General features: G+C 37.8%; 1 protein-coding gene across 1 annotated transcript in view; it reads right to left on the reverse strand.

The window, feature by feature from the left end:
- man1a1 (mannosidase, alpha, class 1A, member 1) overlaps positions 1 to 22,406 on the reverse strand; it is a 184,875-nt gene that overhangs the window by 113,706 nt on the left and 48,763 nt on the right. The window contains exon 2 of the mRNA XM_079832091.1: positions 20,422 to 20,518. Within this exon, the coding sequence (XP_079688217.1) occupies positions 20,422 to 20,518 (97 nt within the window). The remainder of the gene's footprint in view (positions 1 to 20,421; positions 20,519 to 22,406) is intronic.

The following is a 22,406-nucleotide window of genomic DNA, read 5'->3' on the forward strand; positions in this document are numbered from 1 at the left end:
ACATCATGGCGACGAGACGCTGTGTTCTGAAGTGCGACTCAAAAGCAAACTTTTTTCATCTGCCCAAGGATGAGCATTTGAAGACTAAGTGGCTTGAAGACAAACCATACATCGACGCGATTGAGTGTTTATTAATCGTCAAATGTATGTTTCGCGATCTCAGGAAGCTTTTATTATGGACTTCTATTATGGCACATGGTTCTTCTTCGTCTGTCTGTACATAGACTACATGTGCACAGAGCGCCCTCCGGCTGCCAGTATGAATTGAAAACAACACATAAGAGACTCAATCGCTCATGATTAGGCTATATCTGCGCATTTTGAGGAAGTATTGAATAAAAAAATACTCCTCTGTTTAGAAATTTGACACAGACATATGAGAATCTATCAATATGTCTCCTCATCTGCACACTTTTGAACTAAAAGCCCTGAGGGATGATGATTTGTCGCGAGTCTTCGTGAGGAGAATAGAGGAGTTATTTTATGAATGAGATCAGCTGAGGCTCATATAACAATCAAACGTACAGACGCGGTTTTCATATTCATAACTCCTGACACATATTAACAAATTACTGTCACTATAAAACTTTGATGGGCGTTCCGTTTCCGAAAATATCTGCACAGACTATACCAATCACAACTGACTGGGTCATGGGACCAATCACCGCAGATTAGCGTCACGTAAAGGCGGGGTTTTGAAAAGTGAATCACTAAAGGAATCATTTGAGAATCGCTGTCAAAACAGGTAAAAATGTATGCATATTATAAGAAAACTAAAGTCTTTTTTGTCATTGCATGCATGCAAAACTGTTGTTGGGGACTTCTAAAACAATATTTGGAACATTTTAGATGCCATGATAGGTGCTCTTTAAAAGATCTTCATTTGTGTTCCAAAGATGAACAAAGGTCTGAGGGGTTTGGAATGACATTTGGATGAGTAATTAATCACGATTAAAATGTGTGGGTGAACTAACACAAAGAACAATACAGAAAGAGAGAGCAACACTTGATTGGGAAGCTGCAGATTTGATTTTGTCCCCATAATACAAATAAAAAAAAAAAAAAAAAAGAGTCCGTCGCTACCAATCTGTCTTATTTTGGGTCATTCCATACAACCATTTTAGGCATCATTACCCTGCAAGATTCTCCGACAACATGATAAAAAGAAAAAAATGCAGCAGCTAATTAAGGTGCTGATGTTATGAAACACATATTTAGGGGGGAAAGGGAAGGAAAACAATAACATATGGTAACTGGCACACTCCTCAACAATAACAAAAGACATTCACTTGTAGTTTTTTGCATTTGTACTGATTACGAACACAGCAGGTCGGGCAACACAGTTTTCTGTACTTTAATAATTAGTCTGGCACTGCATGCAACCCTCTTCAAGAAATTCAAAGCTGCCAACCAGCTGTGTTCCTCATTTAACAGTCCTGGCTCTGTCTAGTGATGTTGGAGACACGACATGACAGAATTATTGTGTGCAATATATGTACGCAACATCTCAAACACCTCCTGCAGAGCGTTCACACATCTTTTCCACATTTGCTGTTGTTAGAGCCAATGAAATTACGTATAATCTCCCAAGAGAGTTTGACGGCAAGAAGTTTTTGAGCAGGGAAAAAATGAGTGTCTGATATATGTACTTTCGCAATTCTGTCTTTTCTTTAAAAACAAATACAAATTCTCACTTCCAAGAATCTGTCAGGAGGAAAACATGAGAAATGACTCTCAGTTGGGTTTAAAATGTGGGAAATGCAAGCATGCAATGCCCCCCTCATTTCCACGTATCCATAAGTAGAAGAGGAAAGACAGCAAGGTGTCAAAAGAAACAGAAAGAGGAACCAGGATGTGGTGACCAGATAAAACACCATAAAAATGTGCAAAGTGCCCTTCCTCTTGTTTCCTACAGCAACATTTTTTCAGGGAGAACCGTCTCTGTGCCGCTAAATCGCACCGCCATAAAAGTTCCAGTTTTACGGTCTAACACGGCCTTTTTAACTTAAGACTACTTTGGCCTAAAGTCATTTACAACCCTACTTCCTAAATCAAAAATCACTGGTTACTGTAATTTACACCTTGAAAAAAATCAGGAAACGGACACAGATGAGACGTTATAATGCTAAACTACAATCCAGGGCAGCGCAATATTGAAGAAAAATGTGATATACCATACCTAAATAATGCGATATTCGATATGCGATACGATATTGCTTTAAGTGTGTAAAATCTATTTAAATTATATTTTAAAAATTATTCAAGAAATGAGAATTATACCATTTATGTTTTTCACATTCTTTCTGGGAAAACAAAGCATCGCTACAACTTCTGAAAGTGACCAGCAGTGTTTTAGTAAAAAATGTATGTCACAAATCTGACAATATAATTTTAACATCAATGTAAATAAACACAAAATGTAATGGCAATATTTAAATACCAAAAACTCTTTGCTTGACTTGGTAATATATATAGTTATATCAACCTCAAATTTAGCATCAAGAACATCCAGGTAAACAAAGACACCTGAACAAGGGGTGGATGATTATCTTTGTTATTAAAATTAAGAACTAAAACAGTAGTCTTCACATGAATTAAATATACACTGATACATAACAAAGCTACAAAGATTATTCAGCCAAGAGCACAGTGATTTTCTTTTTCTTTTGTTGTTTGACAGACAGCGGCAGGTTTACTGTATTAGCAGGTTTACTGTATTAGCAGGCTGTCCTAATGCACGGATCCTATTGACACACATTTGGTTACTTTCCCAATCTGATATCGTTCACTTAAAGCATAACTGACTGTGTTTACATGAATATTTGCCAAGATATTCGCAAGTTATTGCGTTTAATAACTCTTTTTAACATCACGCAAGTCACATAAGTAACAGTCGTGTGCCCAGTCTATTCTCTGCTATATGCGTTCACCTAAAACGTACACTTTTCACAATGTTGAAGTAGCATATTAAAATCATTCAGATATTGCGTGCCGTTGCGATATGCAGATCGCGATATGAACATCTGCGATATTTCGATAATATCGATATTAGCCCTAAAACCTGGAGTACAAGAACACAAGTTTTGGAAATTCAACCAGTAAAGGTGAAAAATCTGAAGGCAGAGAATGTATTAATATGGTCCACATGTAGGTTTCATAGACATTCATGAGTTCCTAGTAGCCTGCTGTTTGTGACAAATAACACTATAACTCAAATGTCTTGAGGAGGAGCGTTAGAAAAATCTGTAAATCAAGTGTCAAGGGGGAGTAACTTAGGCCCTTAGCACTCGTGGTCTTGCTCGGAGTCCGCACTTTCATGACGTAATGCCGCCTTGACTATCTTGTAGAAGTCTGCTGCAGAGCTTGCACAAGTGCAGGCTAAATAGGACACCCTACGGTCTCATGGACTAAACAGACATGTGCACGTGGCAGCCATTGTAAGTACACAAAAATATGAAGTGTGCCATATTTGGGACAGGGTCTCAAATTAATAGCATATTAATTTATTTATATATATATATTTTTATATATATATATATATATATATATATATATATATATATATATATATATATATATATATATATATATATATATATATATATATATAGGCATTTCACTATAAATCTGGTATAAGCCCTGTGGCACTCTGTGCTGTAGCAAATGTTTTGTCAAATTGCTAGTGCAGCCTCCTTTGCATGTTATTAACTTTTCACATGTTACATTTTGCTTCATTATCATTCATTCTTTGGAAATGAATCCATACTTGTGACTTTCTCTTCGCCATGCTGGTGGTCAACGAGAAAATATCTGACGTAAAACCGTAAATGTGTAGCGCGAGGGCTTTCAGTGCTGAACTGCGTTGCACTCCTGGAAGCGGCAGGCAACGTAATTAATATTCATGATGAGGTGAGCCAGGGTTGCCAGGTTTTCACAACAACACCCGCACAATTGCTACTCAAAACTAGCCCACAACAAGCCCAATCGCGTTTCAGGCGGGCTTCTCCGGTAAAATTCGCATTTCCGGGGCTAAATATCACATTATTGGGGTCGCTTCAACCCGCGGACATGAAACACAGTGTTTAAGTAGCCCAATTCCGCAGGGAAAACCACGGACTTGGCAACACTGGCTGTCACTCGCTTCCAGCGCTTCGCACACACATTGCACCAGAACAGTTTTCGGAACCGAAACTTAGGAATTTCGCATGGTTCTGGTATTTTTCAAAAATCAGTTTCGGTTCTGCATAAGAACCGGTTCTCTGTACTGTGCATTGTGCCAATGGAGGCCTTTCTGAGCGATCGGATTTCAACTAAAATATCTTAATTTGTGTTCCGAAGATGAACGGAGGTCTGACGGGTGTCGAACGACATGAGGGTAAGTAATTAATGACATCATTTTCATTTTTGGGTGAACTAACCCTTTAACATGAAACCTGTACTAGAGAACCGTTTTTGTATATTTGACTAAATTGTTTGCTTGTGTATATTTCCTGTTGTCTTTTATAATGGCTATTGTTGGTAATTTAAATATTGTTGTTGTTCAATAAATATTTCATATAAATAATATGCCGTATTTGGTATTGAGAAACGGCCCGTTGGTGATTGTGAAATGGACTTCAGTGAAAGTTACAATATTACACAATTAGATGGCGGCAAAGACTGTCTTTATGAGTGACTGGTTGTAAACAAGGAAGTTGTTTTAGCGCTGTCAAGGGAATCCCCTTAACTTTTAAAAGTTAATACAATAAGCTTCAATAAAGCGAATCAACATTCCTTCATTACTAGTTCTAAAGTGACGTTTTAGAATTAGTAACGGAGGCTTGGGGTCAACTGTTAAACTGTCAACTTGAGATTTGAATCTGTAGCGGACGGAAGTAGTTCCGCACAAAAGAGGGTTTTTAAAGACACTCCGTTGTTGTTTCTTATTTACACACTTGTGCCATCGAACTGTTGTATAAACGCAATAAATCACACTCGTAGCCGTGCGATATGGCTGTATATCAGCACGCTGTGATTACCTACTCGTGAGATATTGCTCTCACACACACACACACACACACACACACACACACACACACACGTATATATAAATCATAGACGCAAATATAAATACAGTTCACATTATTACAATGCAGTGCTATTTCTTTCACAGGGCTAACACAATATTCAGTACACACAGTACAAACAAAATGTAAAAAGTAAGCAAATATTGGTGCTCTATGCAGAGACGATGCAAATCAAAATCTCCTTCAAGGCAGAAACTGCACTGTAGGTGAAAGGACAGCATATCTGTGCACTGTGAAAAAACCCTTGAGGACTCAAACCCCAGTGAGGAAGTGTGAGAAGGTCATAAATCACTACACTATGAAGCTTTCCGATACAGCCCTCGGTTAGACGTCCCAAAAGCTTTTCCCTTACATGACTGGTTTTACCCTCTGAAAGCTGACCCAAATCAGCACTATACAATCTTATCCGCAGGCAAGTCCACTGCACAGGTTTAGGAGAGACTCTTAGACACTATACAAAGACCTTATCAATTCCAATTACACTGGTGAATTACAAACCAGGCACTTAATGACCTGATAAAGCCATCCACCGTCATGAATCCTTGCTGAACCTGATGAGAGCATGTTGTGACCTCAGGTTAGAGGTGATGGGATACCAGCCTGCTTGTCTTTCAATACAAAGACTTGATCTTATCAACATCCTACCCCTTGAGAAGGCTGTGGATCGAAGACGATAACAATCCAACGTCGAAAGTACAATCAACTATTGAACCTTTTTCCATCCCAGTGCATGTTATGGTTTAATCAATGAGACCAACAACTGGTCATTCTGAAGCAGGGAAAAAACAAACAAGAAACAAGCATTAATGTTTTGCGGTAACATCACGTGTTGGAGCTCATCTCAGCAAGGCCTGTATAACAGATGGTCACTGATTTGGGATCTGAAAGAAAGCCATTACCAGAAGAGAACCTCCTGGAAACGGTATTATCGAAATGAAGGTTGACCCCCAGAGCTATTTGGCAGGGAATTGACATTGGCAGCATCTGCAAGGTGGTACAATCCTGCATGTTTATTCTGGGCTGACAGATATTGGACAGTAACTCAGAGAACATTATCTGGCAGGACATTTTCAAAAGAAATGAATGTTTGACCCCATCAAAAACAATCAAATATCTAAAGTCTACAAGTCTATAAAGCTAATTTAACAACACACCTACTTCTCAGTCGATCTCCAACAACACTAAATTAGTATATCTAATAATAAATAAATATCTAATAATTTACATTTGATTACTTAATTTGTTCATATTTATATTAATATTAAAGGGATAGTTTATCCAAAAATTAAAATTATCCCCTGATTTACTCACCCACAAGCCATCCTAGGTGTATATGACTTTCTTCTTTCAGACAAATACAATCAGAGTTATATTAAAAATATAATTGCTCTTCCAAGCTTTATAAATGGCAGTGAATGGTGGTCCTGATTTTGAAATCCAAAAAAGTGCATCCATCCATTATAAAAGTGATCCATTCGACTCCAGGGGGGTTAATAAAGGCATTCTTGAGCAAAGAGATTGGTTTTTGTAAGAAAAAAAATCCGTATTTAAACCTTTATAAACTAAAATAACTAGATTCCAGCAGATAGCCTAAGCAAGTCAACTTACGCCTAAAGAGTAACCCCTGACGCGATGTATGACGTAGGATGTAGGAGTAGCGTAAGCCTCTTGCGGTTTAAACAAATAGTGCTGGGCAACAAACTCAATCTCCTCTTCACTTGTATCGAAATCCTCAGACATTTCTCTTTAAAAATTCCAATGGCCGCCTGTCGGAAGCTAGTTATTTTAGCTTATAAAGTTTTAAATGTGGCTATTTTTCTTACACAAACGCATCGCTTCGCTTCAGAAGGCCTTTATTAAAGGGGTACTTCAGCGCTGGGAAGATGAATGTGTATTTAAACTGGGTCATTTATGTAGTAGACATGTAAAATTAATTTTGAATTTGGTGCCTTCTGGACTGAGAAAAGACAGAAAATTTATTTTTGTCTCATGTGGATGAAAGACAACAACTCCCAGAATGCACTTGCTTCACTGCCCAACGAGGCCACTCCCAAAGCCACGGCTACTGGTTATCACTTGCCCACCGCGGCACCGCCCCCAACGTCGTTTTAATATTCGCAGTAATAAAATAATTTTGTTCAGTTAGAGAACAGACACTACAATTAAAAACTGAACGTGTCTTTTCAATAAAGTGTGAGTGAGCCGAACGAACGTCACGGCGCAAACGCAGCAAATTTCATTCATCACTAGAGCGAAGAGCTGAGCAAAGCTGAGGTAAGCGCGGCAGTCATTCACGACGCGTGTCCAGTCTGGCGCGTTTTAAGTTCATGCCTATGGAAGCTTAACTTTCATAGGAATTCATTGAAAAGTTGAAACACTCGCTTTGCTCCGCACTGCTCTGTTATGAATGCCCGAGCCAAGCGGCCGTACGCATTTACATTCTGTGAGTGAGATCCCACCCCTGTGGGCGGGTTGAAAACATGCGGAACAGCTCCTTCTACTGGCTGTAGTCTCTAGCCTCTGGACAAAAAATCCTCAGATGACGCAAAATGACGATATTTGCGTCATCTGAGGATTTTTTCCAGAAATAAAATGCATAATTATTTCGTCTCAGGGGGACATGAGGGGGGGGAAAGTACGATAATTTTAATATAATACCGGGTTTCTACTGATAAAAAGCTTAATGTTAATTGCTGAAGTAACCCTTTAATCCCCCAGAGCCATGTGGATTACTTTTAGGATGGATGGAAGCACTTTTTTGGGCTTCAAAATCTTGACCCCCATTCACTGCCATTATAAAGCTTGGATTAGCCAGGACATTTTTTATATAACTATGATTGTATTCATCTGAAAGAAGAAAGTCATATACACCTAGGATGGCTTGAGAGTAAGTAAATCATGGGGTAATTTTTATTTTTGGGTGAACTATCCCTTCTTACAAAAAAATCTGTTAAATATATATTAAAAACTAGCACTGAGAAATGTAAAATTGCTTTTGGTATAAATTAAATACATATAATAGTTATGATTCTTGGCAGATTTCATGAAAAAAAAAAAAAAAAAGGAAAAAAAAATGCAAAGTCAAATGAGTCAGCTGACACTGTAATCGATCCGAACGATTCTCTGACTCGCACTTCCATTTCTATGTCGAACACTTGCAAATTAATATTTTAAAAATATTAAAAACAACCAGCAATTGGTTCACAAATCAGTTGTTGTGCCGTTCATTTGTTTCTGCATGCAACCAGTGAGAACAACATAACGACAAGTTATGTTGTCCATGTATAGTCCTATATTTGACTATGTCCTGTGGTTCTCAATATATTCAATTCAGACTGCAAGCTCACAACTCGGCTAAAAAATATTAATAATAAATAGTTTTGCTGCAGGGTTGTAGATTCAGCAGCAGAGCACTGCCACTACTGAATACAAACAGTAAAACATTATCTCCTCTAGTGACACTGTTGTAATGAGGAAAACATATAAACAGACTTTATCAGCAAACTCTGAGGAATGACACAATCTCTAGACAGTGCTTCTAAAGCAAAATACATCACTTCAAAAATAAGATTAGACTGGAGATTACAGCTGAAACACAAAGACACGCCTTGCTCAGCAAGAAGCTGTTTGTAAGCACATCTCCAAGCAGCAGGAACTCCTAGAGCCTGCTGTGACACTGGGCGATGGGATTCAGGCAACAAACAAAAAAACATACATAAGCTAATGTCCATCAAAAACATGCTATGATTCTGCAAAAGTGGGTGTGGGAAAATTCAGACTGGAGGATACCCGTGGCTGAACGTGCAAACAACGCTGCAACACAGCTGTCTGCTGCATCCTAAAAGCACCAAACCATTTAGCACCAAAGATGCTCCAATTTGTGTGTGCCAGCCCGGCAGCCAACTGGCAGAAGAAAAACACACAGGCAAACACTGCAAAAATTAACTTGACATCATCCACTTAAAAACAGATGGGAGTTTCTACAACTATGGGAACTTTCAGGTCGCGGAGGTAAAACTAACAGATTGATTTTTTCTCTCGTTTTATGAAGGTCACATTAAAACATGAGAGATTATAAGAGCAGGAGACAGTTCACTCGTATAAAAATGAATGGGAGAAAATGCTGCTCACAATATGGCAGGTGCAGTCCTGTCTTACATTTAAATGAGCCAATAGTCTTTTTCATAGCGACATTGTCTGTTCATTTACTCTGTAGTGCATGTGCATTGAGCAAGCATGAAAAATACAGCATCTCTACAGGATTTAAAGGTAAACTTGTATTTGACTGGAAAAAGCTGCCCGGAGGTGTTAGGGGCTGTTCACACAGAACATGTTTTTGCCTAAAAAACATGAGATGTGGGCATGGGATGGCAAAAAAACCCCCAGAAAGATCAGACAAGAACACAACACGTCAGTCTAGCACGTTAACATAAAAAAAATATGGAAAAGTAGCGCAGTGGAATGGAAAATGTGTTCTGTGTGAACCGACCTTTACAGAAATGGCAGCCAAGTGAATCAACTTGCCTTAAAAGTGGGTTCGCCATGTGCTTCAGATCTTAAAGTGACAGCAGCCTAATAAACCCGCTGTTGTGATGTCTGTCATTAATGTAAATCAAAGAACAAAAGACAAAGAGAAACTTTGAACTTTTGTAAATTTAATAAGAATCAATCTGTATTTATAATTTATGCAGTGAAGACTGTGAAGTGTTTGAATTCAATTTCTGTATATTTTAATATTTATATTTATAATTCAATCACATTTAAAATATACTGTCTTTCCACATTAATTTGGAGATTAAATGTGAAATTACTACAATATAAAAATATATTTAAAACTTTAAATGTTAGGTTTGATTAATCACAGAAAAAAACTTTGAGAGAGACTTTAAAATAGTATTTAAAACTTTTTTTTTCTACTTTTCAAATGCCCTTTATGTATAAATTATTGCTTTACCCTAGTCTCTGACCCAGACATTAAATCTTAACTGAAAAATCCATCATAAAAAAAAACGTTATACATCTTAATAAATATTCAAGAATTACTATGTGAAATTAATGCATATACATTTTCACACAAATTATGACCATCAACAATTTTAGCAGCAAAATAAAATGATCAATTGGAATTGTTAGATTTCATATTGAGTCGGAAAAGGGTGGCTTGCCCGCTTCAGGTTGGTAGAGAGTTCCTGCCTCAAGGGGAGGAGTTTAAGTATCTTGGGGTCTTGTTCACGAGTGAGGGAAGGATGGAACGGGAGATCGACAGCTGGATCGTGCAGCTTCTGCAGTAATGCGGTTGATTTACCGGTCTGTCGTGGTTAAGAAGGTACTCGATTTACCGGTCGACCTACGTTCCTACTCTCACCTATGGTCATGAGTTGTGGGTCATGACCGAAAGGACAAGATCCCGGACAGAGGCGGCCAAAATAAGCTTTCTCCACAGGGTGGCTGGGCGCTCCCTTAGAGATAGGGTGAGAAGCTCAGCCACTCTGGAGGAGCTCAGAGTAGAGCCGCTGCTCCTCCACATCGAGAGGAGCCAGCTGAGGTGGCCTCCTGGATGCCTTCCCTGCGAGGTGTTCCGGGCATGTCCCACCGGAGGAGATCCCGGGGAAGACCTAGAACGCGCTGGAGAGATTATGTCTCCCGGCTGGCCTGGGAACGCCTCGGTATTCCCCCGGAAGAGCTGAAGGAAGTGTTTAGGGAGCGGGAAGTCTGGGCGTCTCTACTTAGACTGTTGCCCCCGCGACCCGGTCCTGGATAAGCGGAAGATGATGATGATATTTTATACTGTGTTAAAATTAGGGCTGTCAAAAGATTAAATCACGATTAATCGCATCCAAAATAAAAGTTTGTGTTTACATAATATATGTGTGTGTACTCTGTTAATTATTATTTATATATAAATACACACACATTCATGTATATATTTAAGAAATATTTGCATGTATATACATTTATATAATCTATTATATATATATATATATATATATATATATATATATATATATATATATATATATATATATATATATATATATATATATATATATATATATATATATATATATATATATATATATATAAAAATTATATTTTTTTCTTAAATATATACATGAATGTGTGTGTATTTATTTATAAATAATAATTAACAGAGTACACACACATATATTATGTAAACACAAACTTTTATTTTGGATGCGATTAATCGCGATTAATCTTTTGACAGCCCTAGTTAAAATATAAATAACATATAAATATAATTTTTGGAACTTTTCAATATTTATAATTATAATAATTATAAACTCTGCTGCTAATCAAAAGCTATTGTACCATAAAGCATGCTTGACAAGACATCTCAAGCGAGTAAAGTAAAAGAAAAGTCAAGAAGAAGCTTTGCTTCCGAACTCCCAAAGACAATTCATTTACATTTGGAGGTCCTTTCTATAGAACAAAAACCCAGCACCTCTTCTGACCTATGCCCCAAACACACAGCTAAGCGTATGACTTTTGTTGGGTCATTAATACGAGTGCGGCTATACACTGACAGCACATCATGGTTCAGCAGCCACTGGGCTAAATGAGCACACGAGGGCTTAGAGCCGGACTGACGTGTTCTTCCTCTTTTCTACCACTTATCTATGCTCTTCTGCACCAAGATTGTGATGTTTTTTTTCTTTTAATTGCACTGTTCGTGTCAGGGACCATCACAGAACGGTTTCATTCACTGTTGGGAAATGGTTATTTCCAAATCACAATCAGGATGGTGGACATTGTGGAGAAAAAGACAGAAGGAGGAGATAAGGCATTTTCCCTGTGTGCTTTATTAGAGGAAGTGGTCGTGAGTGACAAGCATTACGTACATTCGGGAACTGTAGACGGTTCATACTGTACCTGAGCGGCTTCATTAGCCAAGGCATTGTCTCAGCCCCTGATGGTTTCTTACAGAGAGATCCAGTCTGAAGGACCTGCTCCTGCTCTGTGCTGAGGTGATTGACACATGGAACAGTATGGCTAGTATTTAGTGTGATGGATAGAGAAACGAAGACACTGAAATCTCTATGCAGGTCAACTTTCAAACATTCTCTCAGAACAAATGTCTTAAGCAGTATTGCATGAGCAAAACGAGTACAGGAAGTGGAGCTAAGATTACGTTTCACTCCGCACTGCTCACATACTCGGGTCTGGAAAGGAGCCAACGCTATACAGCAATCTACAATACAGCAATCCTTTAAGATCATTACAAATCACACTGTACGACATGGATCTAATAAACTTGGGTACGACATATAAGACTGTACGATGATGACTAATATTGAATCGTTGGCTACGACGCAAGTTAGAATAAAAGAATAAAACGTCATCATGCTGAAGGATATGGACGTGGTGGTCATGGCTAGGGAAAAGAGGCCAACTTGGCATGTCAATTTTGCAAATGGAGCTTGAGGTAAGTAGTTTTGAGTTTCAGCGCCATGTCGCATTGATCAACATGCCATTTCACATTGCATTTTTATTGGCTAGTCAGAAGACATAGGTCGTAGCAGCAAACACACTGAAATGATCATGCAAAATCTTTGAACCTCTCTCACTGTAAAACATGAGACTATCATGACCACAGAAATCGCCACGATTGGCCATCTTTTGTCTGGGACTGGCCAATATCGTACAATGTGTACCAGGCATTAGAAAGAAATTAATGTTCTAAATCAGGAACGGCAATTCAATCATTTCCATTTAAATTATTTGACCAAATAAGTCCATGTAGCCCATTTTTAACACAAAATGTAAAAATATATACAAATCATACCATTACAATTACAATTAGGAATAATTAAGGGCTTCATAATTTCGAAGACAAATTACATATGCAATAAGCTTTTTGGACAATACAATGCTGTTAAACAATGCAATAAACTTGAATTCATCATTATTTTCAAACTTTTTGGACAATGTGATGGCGATAAATCATGCGATAAACTTTAATCAATCATTAATTTCAATTATGTTTAAGTACTGCTTCGTTTACAAAACATCTGGAACATTCAAGTTAAATTATTGAGAGAATGGAGCTTTTAGGGACCTTTCATTCTTCGCAAAACTTTCCACAATTCCACATATATTTGCTCAAAATACATATTTTATAGCTGTTGTAGTAGCCGGCAAAGGCACCAGTACTTCAATTAAATGCTAAATCAACAGGTGATTAGTGTTTTTGATGATTTGGGTATGTTATTTACTTTATACTGTTAATTTTATTTTCAAATTCGTATTCCTTAAAGGATTTATTGTTACGTTATCCATTTTTGAATGTGTATGGTATTTAATTGTTTGATTTTGGATTTCCATTGGTTTATCTTTCTCGTGGTAGCAGAAGTCTAATTTTGACATTCATCAATGTACCCGGATATATTGCAAGCGTGCTCAAAGCATACTAATATGGAGCAAGGCCTAGCCGCACATGGTCAGTTCGTTCAAGGTTTATGGTTAAAGAGAACTTAAGGATTTAGCACCTGGTTTAAATGGAGAACCAAGTAAAAATGCCTTTATGGACCTTGCTTTGTGCACTGGTGCGCAGTCACAAATTTGGGAGCATGAAATTGTCCAAAATGTCTTGGTATGCTGAAGCATTAGGAGTTCCTTTCACCGGAACTAAGGAGCCAAGCCCAACCCCTGAAAAACAACCACACACCATAATCCCCCCTCCACCAAACTTTACACTTGGTACAATGCAGTCAACCTGCACTCTCCTGGCAACCGCCAAACCCAGACTCGTCCATCGGATTGTCAGACAGAGAAGTGTGATGTATCACTCCAGAGAACATGTCTCCACTGCTCCAGTGAGTCCAGTGGAGGCGTGCTTTACACCACTGCATCCGACGCTTTGCAACGCACTTGGCTGCTCGGCCATGGCAACCCACTACATGAAGCTCTCTACGCACTGTTCTTGAGCTAATCTGAAGGCCAGACAGAGTTTGGAAGTCTGTAGCTATTGACTCTGCAGAAAGTTGGCGACTTCTGTGCACTGTGCGCCTCAGCATGCGTGACTCCGCTCTGTGATTTTATGAGGCCAACCACTTCATGGCTGAGTTGCTGTTGTTCCCAATTGCTTCCACTTTGTTATAACCCCAATAACAGTTAACCATGGAATATTTAGTAGTGAGGAAATTTCACAAATTAATTTATTGTAGAGGTGGCAACCTATCACGGTACCACCCTTCGAATTCACTGAGCTCCTGAGAGCAACCTTTTTTACAAATGTTTGTAGAAGCGTCTGCATGCCTAGGTGCTTGATTTTATACACCTGTGGCCATGGAAGTGATTGGAACACCTGAATTCAAGGATTTGGAGGAGTGTTGTATTTTGGTATTTTGGCAACATAAGTGTATGTTTGTTTCAAAGTTTACTTACATTGTGTTTGGCGTTTTGTTTTTCTTTTAAACAGTACAAGCTCTTACACTGATTCATGATGCAAATCCACAGTGACGGATGTTTAAATACAGTTTTTTAATGAATCGTCAGTCGAAGAGTCTATCTTTTTTTAAGCCATGGAGCTACAAGTGTAATCCATCAAATTATAAATTGATGAACGATAATTCATCAGTAACACCCCTATTCTCTTTTACCGCGTTCTCCTTGCTTCTATCCTAGACTATAATGTGGATTCAATGGTCTTAAACAAGCCCAGAGTGTTTGAAATATTCAAACTCACTCTAATCCACAGATTCTAAGGCCTTAATGATTTTTTTTCATGGTTGGTTAAACGCAATTCATCAGAAATTTGCTGTATATTGCACAAGATTTAATGAACTTTAATGCAACTGAGGTCAAATGCATGAGAGAAAGACCTTTCGTCCACGTGTATGCGGCATGGCACAAAATAAGTTCATAAAAACACGTGGCAATAATCTCACACGTCCGGAACACACAAGCAGGCATAATGTTTTGACTAAGCACTTCCATATGGCTTGACTGCAGCCTGATTTTTCTCTGCGAGCTAAAGCCCTGAGGGTTGTAAAGTGGCTGTTCGTTTGACCGCCCCAGTGATCACGATTTCCATTGAGGTCTTACTCTATGTGTCGGCGTGTGTGATCTGTCCGGCCGGTATCAGCAGCTCACATCTCACTGAGAAACGGGATCTAGAAAAGCACAAAAAAAGTCATTCCAGCTGCCTGGTCAGGTACAAAAACCCTGACCGGCATATTCCAGATCATCTTTTATTCAGAGCCAACGTACCATTAACCCAACCTCTAAATTTATAATGGAAAACCCTGCCAGACAAAACGCAGCAATGGCTGAGCACGTGTTCAATGGTCTCCTGTGTTCATGGGCCGTGCGGCTCATGGGGCCAACCTTACTATTTGAGAAATTGACAAGCACTCAAAACTGCCTGGAAACGCACAGCACAACAAAAAAAAGGTTGGGAGCTAATAGCGTGTGCGAGAGCTGTCTGGCTTTGACTGACATGGGAGGTTTTTTAAAACGCGCACACACACACTCGTCTGAGGCTGTAGCGCACGAGGGGATTTGAGGAGTGTAATGTACTTCTTGCCAGATTGTTATTCTGATAGTGTGGGAGCCAAATAAATTAAGACTGTATATTCTACTGGCACGTCCAAAGCAAAATTATGGAGGTTAATCAAATGTGTGTTGTAAATCCCCGGCCTGCCCTCCAGCTGAGTGCCAATTGACTATGTGGAGTTTACAACACAACAGCAGCACGTCTGATGAATGTTTCATAACACTCTCAGTGTCGACCCTGAAAAACAGTGATGTGTCTGACTTACAAGATTCAGAGAACTCAATTAATTGAGAGGATATGCGACTGGAAACTGTTTGTATATTCAAAAGTTTGCAGTCAAACCCTACATTTTTTATTTAATAGTGATGCACCAACATGTCTACAACTGACAATTTTTAATTAGACTGTTTGGAATAAAATTAATTATACATATTTTTAAGTGATTACTACATGAACATCTAATGTTGCATAAAAAAAGTATATTGTGAAGAAATTAATACAATTTATAGTCTGACAAGCCAGACCCACATCAAGATGTTGGGTCTGGGGACACACCATTGGCAGGGCTCAATCCGAGGGGCGGGATAAACGGTTGTCTTTCAAATTCCCTCTGCACGCAATAGGATAGCTCTAGAACCAACCAGAGCAACGAAGAAGGTGAAGCGGAGCTAGTTGATAGATTAAACTTTTGCCGTATCCAGTCGGCAAAACCCTGAACACATCTTCCTTTCTTGAGAATGACTTCAGTGCTGTTCTTTGTTCTTTTCTCAAAGAAAAGCTTAACTCCAAGTCTTCCAGAGTGGCAGCCAAAGCCAATTTTAAAGACCGCTGTTCGCCAGCTCCTTTGTTTTCAAGCAGCACACGGAACCGCCGCAACTCTGCCGTCATTATGTTAAGCCCGCCCCCTGACTCTATACATGATGTGATTGGCCTAACTAGAGTTTGGTTTTTCCAGCTCGCAAGCCAACGGAGAGTTGCTAGACGCCCCTGACTGCAAATTATACTTTGTGCCGCTAGAGTGCGTCTAGATTTCTAGGCTATACAATGTATGCACTGGGAACCAATCAAATACAAACCCAATTTGCAATTGTGTTTACATTTACGTATTTGGCAGAGACTTTTATCCAAAGCGACATACATTGCATTCAAGGTAGACATTTACATTTTGTCAGTTCTTGCTTTCCCTGGGAATCAAACACCGTTGCTAGCGCCACACTCTACTGTTTGAGTTACAGGAAAACGCTCTACTGTGTGAGCTGTTAACATTTTGATTGCAATATGATTCATTCAAAACAATGGCATTTTTCAAGGGGGTGAAATTTTAGTGCATTAATTTTCATCTGTAAGACACTTTAAGCAAGATGCAGTAAGCGTTCAACCTGAAAAATCTAAGAAATTAAGAAAAATCACCTTGCATGACCTGCAAAAGTTTTAAAATGCCCAAGGTTTCAAAGGGAGGTTTTGGACAATTTTAGCAAAAACCTTATAATTTGCAATGACTTTGCATTGACAAGGAACAATAAAAGCTATGAAAACAAAATTAAATAATTGAGAACAAAGAAAATACTAGTGCTATTTATACAGGATTTATAAACTGTCCTAACTGGTTTGCTCAACTTAAAGGGATAGTTCACCCAAAAAATGAAAATGCTGTCATCATTTAATCACCCTCAAGTTTCTTCTGTTGAAAATGAAAGAAGATATTTTAAAGAATGTTGGTAATCAAAAACGTTGACGGTAGCTATCGACTTCCATAGTAGGAATGCAAGTCAATGGCTACTGTCAACTGTCTGACCACCAAAACTCTTCAAAAACTTTCTTTTGTGTTCAACAAAAGAAAGAAACTCATACATGTTTGGAACAAATAAATTATGACAAAAAAATCATTTTGGGGTGAACTATCCCTTTAATTGTTACTAAACTTAATTGTTAAATCAATCAGTGAAGCTATAAAAGTGTGCCAACTTAAAAAAATTTACTATAAAATAATAATGAATAAATAAATCTGGGCCAAGTTTAAACCAGAAGTCAGGAATCACAGCTGCCAAAAAGCGTGTCTCACTGTGAAAAACATTATTTGTGAAAATCTTTGGTCAAGTTTCTAAACTTTCTGAGTGCGTTTCCAAAGGTGTTTCCAATTCCAAACTCTCGGAAAGGTACTATTACATTTTTGAGAGGAGCAAAACAATGCAAATTACAATATGAAGGTAGCATAACAATGTGATATAATGTGTTGTTGCTGCATCCTCTGAGTTATTGATGTAGATTACAAACCTCACTGAAAGATGGACAGGCCTTCATGAATTATTCAAGAATTAGCATGCCCACTCACAACCTGTGCTTTCAAGCTTCAAAATAGAAATGGGTCAAGAGGGTGACGGGCAAAAGCAGCACAACAACATTTCTTTAGAGGGAAGGAAAACACAATGCGTAAATGGTACCAAAGAGGATCAAGGTTTCGTGAAACTACATCTGTGTGGTGTGACCATGCGATTCCCGCTCGATGCGGTCAGAAATGCTTTTGTATGTCTTCTTGATCACAGAAATAGACCTAGACGGAGCTTGTGAAGTGAGACGGACCAGACAGAAATCAAAAGCCTTTTTGATAGAGGTCACCTAACCACCTTTGATTGACAGTTCTGACTGCTTACCAATTTACTGTTGAGACGTGAAGCTGTACGTGCACGAATCATAGTTTCATGGTCAGAGACAGGGTGCGAACTACGGGGGAGCTCGGCTCCCCTGAAAATGTGATTTGTGAAATTTTGGGGGGTCTCAAAATATTGACAATGTGTTATTTTGAAGTGCAATTTCAGTTTTGTGTAATGTGATCATCATAAATTATTGTGTGTAAAACTGAAAACATAACTCATTCATGCATTTCGGCAATTTAAACCTAATTCACTGCAAGAAGGATAACTATACATGCCATTCTTGTCATGAGCGTCAAGGTGTTATGGCGCTGCGGTGCAAATTCCACTTATGTTTAGTACATTAACTCAAAGATTCGTAGAAAAAATATAAATGAATATCCACTTCTTGGATCTTTGGACGAACAGCAAAGGAAGCTGACCCCAGGCCTCTGTGCTCGATTCTGTGTTAAGGTAAGGCATCTTTTTCCCAATTATGTTGTGGCTGGGTTAATATATAGTAGGTCGGCGTGACTCTCGATGTCTTAGGCCTAATTGAACGGAGGAATTAGGGTATTCTTCTGTAGCCTGGGGCCGGATTCACGAAAATCTTCTTAAGAAAGAAGTTAAGACATTTCTTAAGATAAATTCTAAGAAGTTTGTAAGAATGTTCCTAAGTGCAATTCTTGAAAAATTCTAAAGAAGTTCTCAAATATTTTCTTAAGAACATCTTCATTTTTTACTTAAGAAGAAAATAAAAGGTGTTAAATGGTGTTATTTTATTGAAAGGTATAGGTTCGTCCTACAGTGTTTTTCTACTTTCCCAGAGTAAAGGACGTGAATGGGTATAATAGACTTAATTATAAACAAACGAAAGGAAGAAACGTTTATAATTCCCTGCGAAAATGGGTGCGACGCGAGTGAAGATTTGAGAAAAGAAAAGAGATGTGGGATAAAATGGACTAACGTTAGGCCTATTGTTAAAATTCACGGAAATCGCAAAACAGAATAAAAAAGCTGACAAATCTTAAATTGGGCTCAGTCTACCCCTTCTCACTCGGCATGAATCCATTCATGGCTGCAAATTTATTTCCTTTGTGAACAAAGCTTTGTGCTTCACTCGGTATTATTCACATAAAACAGCATTAACATACAAAACACTGGGTTAGTAACGAAATTATAGTTTTGAAGTAGAAAATAGTATTTATGTAAAGAGATATATTAAAATTAAAACTGCACAACTCTTCTTAAGTGGAAGGAAGCTACTTTTTTCCCTCACGTGCAACCTAGCGCGGATTAATCATTATTTGGGTTAGTAAAAAAACAAAATTATATCGTTTTTAAGTAGAAAATAGTATTTATGTAAAGAGATAGTAAAATACAGATAATTAATATAATATAATATATAATATAAAAATAATTTACAGTAAATTATATATTTGTATTAATAAAAAAAAACGACGATATCGTCCTTCACGATGTTTTACTGTAAACATCGTCAACTGCCAATTTAGGAGACATCGCCCAACCCTACTGTTAATTATTATTTATATATAAATACACACACAAGCATGTATATATTTAAGAAAAAAAATATTTTTATATATAAAACATTTATATTTATATATATTATAGATTATATAAATGTATATACAGTATATACACATGCAAATATTGTATATACATGAATGTGTGTGTATTTATATATAAATAATAATTAACAGAGTACACACACATATATTATGTAAACACAAACTTTTATTTTGGATGCGATTAATCGCGATTAATCTTTTGACAGCCCTAATTTTTTCTTAAGTTAGAAAATAAGAAGAAATGGGCAGTTGAGAATAATTTCATTCTTAAGAATGTTTTGTGAATCCGTCCCATGATGAGTAACTTTAAACGTTGTTCATGTGAACTCAAAGACAGCCGGATGCTTTATTTATAGACTATTTGTGGGTGGCTTTTTGAACTATCAATTTGTGTCGACAAAGTATAATAGGGTAAATCCTGTATTGTGATTTATCCTATATAGTGCATACACTTGTAGCGGTTATGTATCTTAGCAAGTCCTCTTTTGAGGCACGAGCAAGGGCATGAGCAAGGGCATGAGCAAGGGCACGGCAAAACAAAACAAAAAAAGTGGGCTCCCCCAAAGGCCACGGTATAGTTCAAACACTGGTCAGAGAGACACTAGACAGACACTCACCAAACAAATTGCTGGAGTGGCCTTGCTTAGAGATGGGACGCAGCTCGTTGGAGCCCCAGGCGTAGCGCTTGTAATTGTCCCAAGAAAACTGCATCATCTGAGGAGAGAGTGACAGTTGAAGAGGTTACCTTTGTGACTTTTGGTTAATTTCCCTAATCACAAATTACAGAAATAATTTTTACAAACACAACTGAATCACAGTTCAAAAACGTTAAATGAATATGTCAATAACTAACAAGACATTGGGCTAATCAAGGATCAATACCATTAATTAATTTGATTAAATCGACAGTTGAAATGCTTAATAGATCCACTTTGGCACACATGAGCACTTCATTATTGGAGGAAGGTGGGTATGATTAACTGTGGATAAAAATGGGTTGCGTAAACATGGTTGTTTATTCTACAATCTTTGTAGGACTCAAAATACCAATTAATCATTAATATCAATTAGAATGACAATCGATTATAGAAATCCGGTAACACTTTAGTATGGGGAACACATTCACTATTAACTACTACTTTTACCTCAATAAACTGCTAATTTACTGCTTATTAATAGTTTTTGAAGCGTTTAAGTTTGGGTATTGGGTAGGATTAAAGAGATGTCGAATAAGGTCATGCAGAATAAGGCATTCATATGTGCTTTATACATACTAATAAGCAGCCAATATCCTAGTAATATGCATTGTAATAAGAAACTAGTTAAAGGATTATTTCACTTCAAATTTAAAATTTCCTGATAATTTACTCGCCCCCATTTCATCCAAGATGTTCATGTCTGTCTTAAGAAATAGTTTTTTGAGGAAAACATACCAGGGTTTTTCTTCACATAATGGACTTCAATGGCAACCAACGGGTTGAAGGTCCAAATCAATGCAGTTTCAAAGGGCTTCATAGTAGGGGTGTCGAAATGAATAGTTTCTACGATGCATCGCGGTGCAAACGAGGAAGATTCAGTATCGGTTCAGTAATAGACATAACCGATTATAATGTATACTGACGCTTTTCTGATGTCATTTGTCACGTACATGCTTTGCCGCGGTAGCATACAAATGGCAGAGGGAGGCGAGACATGAGTAATTAAAAATGCTCCACCTACTTTAAAAGCCGACATCTGGGCACATTTCGGCTTTTATGAACAACCTGTTAAGCACGACCTGGAGAAGACACACGCTGTGTGTAAATCATGTCACGCACAAATAAAATATGCAGCTGTTAACGCCCGTCAGTGCCAAAAATAGATCAAATTATAATCAACATTAGTGTTCTTAAAGGGCCTGTTTACACCTGGTCACTTCAGTTTTTCGGCACTGGTTTGGTACTTCCACCTACGCCACGGACGTGACCTTTCCAAAGTGATGAAGTCAAACGTAATGAAGAAGAACAACACAGTATTTGAGGTTAAAAAGTATATATATTAGGGATGCACCAATAGGATTTTTTGGGGCCGATACCGATATTTACAAACAATTATGGGCCGATTCCGATACAGGTATTTGTCACTTGCCCTCTTATTTGAAATTTTGACATTACAATAGATAGTGTTTTGATCAGGTTTCAAATTAGCACAGTAAAAAAACAATAAAAAAATAAAAAAACATACATTAACTTATAGCCTACACGCTAGTTTATTGCTGCATTATCAAATCATTTCTAATGAACATAGATTGGATCCATTTAACATTCAGCAGGCCAACATGCATAAATACAACAGAACAAAGACACATATGAAAAAACAGTGCTTTTTAGGAAGGTTTAACAGTTTCCAGGTACAGAAATAAAGTAAACAAATGTTAAATAACACTGCATTTCCTTCGCTGTATAAATTAAATGCATATATTATTATTTCATTGAGACGTAGCTAAATTCTACTGAACAACATTAATATATTACGGTCACAAATACTTTGTTAAACTGAACGTATATTTTGACGGGTTGCCGCGAACACCTTTTAGTTTCGGTGTGTGTTTATGATATGACGA

Source organism: Gobio gobio (genome assembly GCF_949357685.1).
Source record: "Gobio gobio genome assembly, chromosome: 12".
Taxonomy (NCBI): domain Eukaryota; kingdom Metazoa; phylum Chordata; class Actinopteri; order Cypriniformes; family Gobionidae; genus Gobio; species Gobio gobio.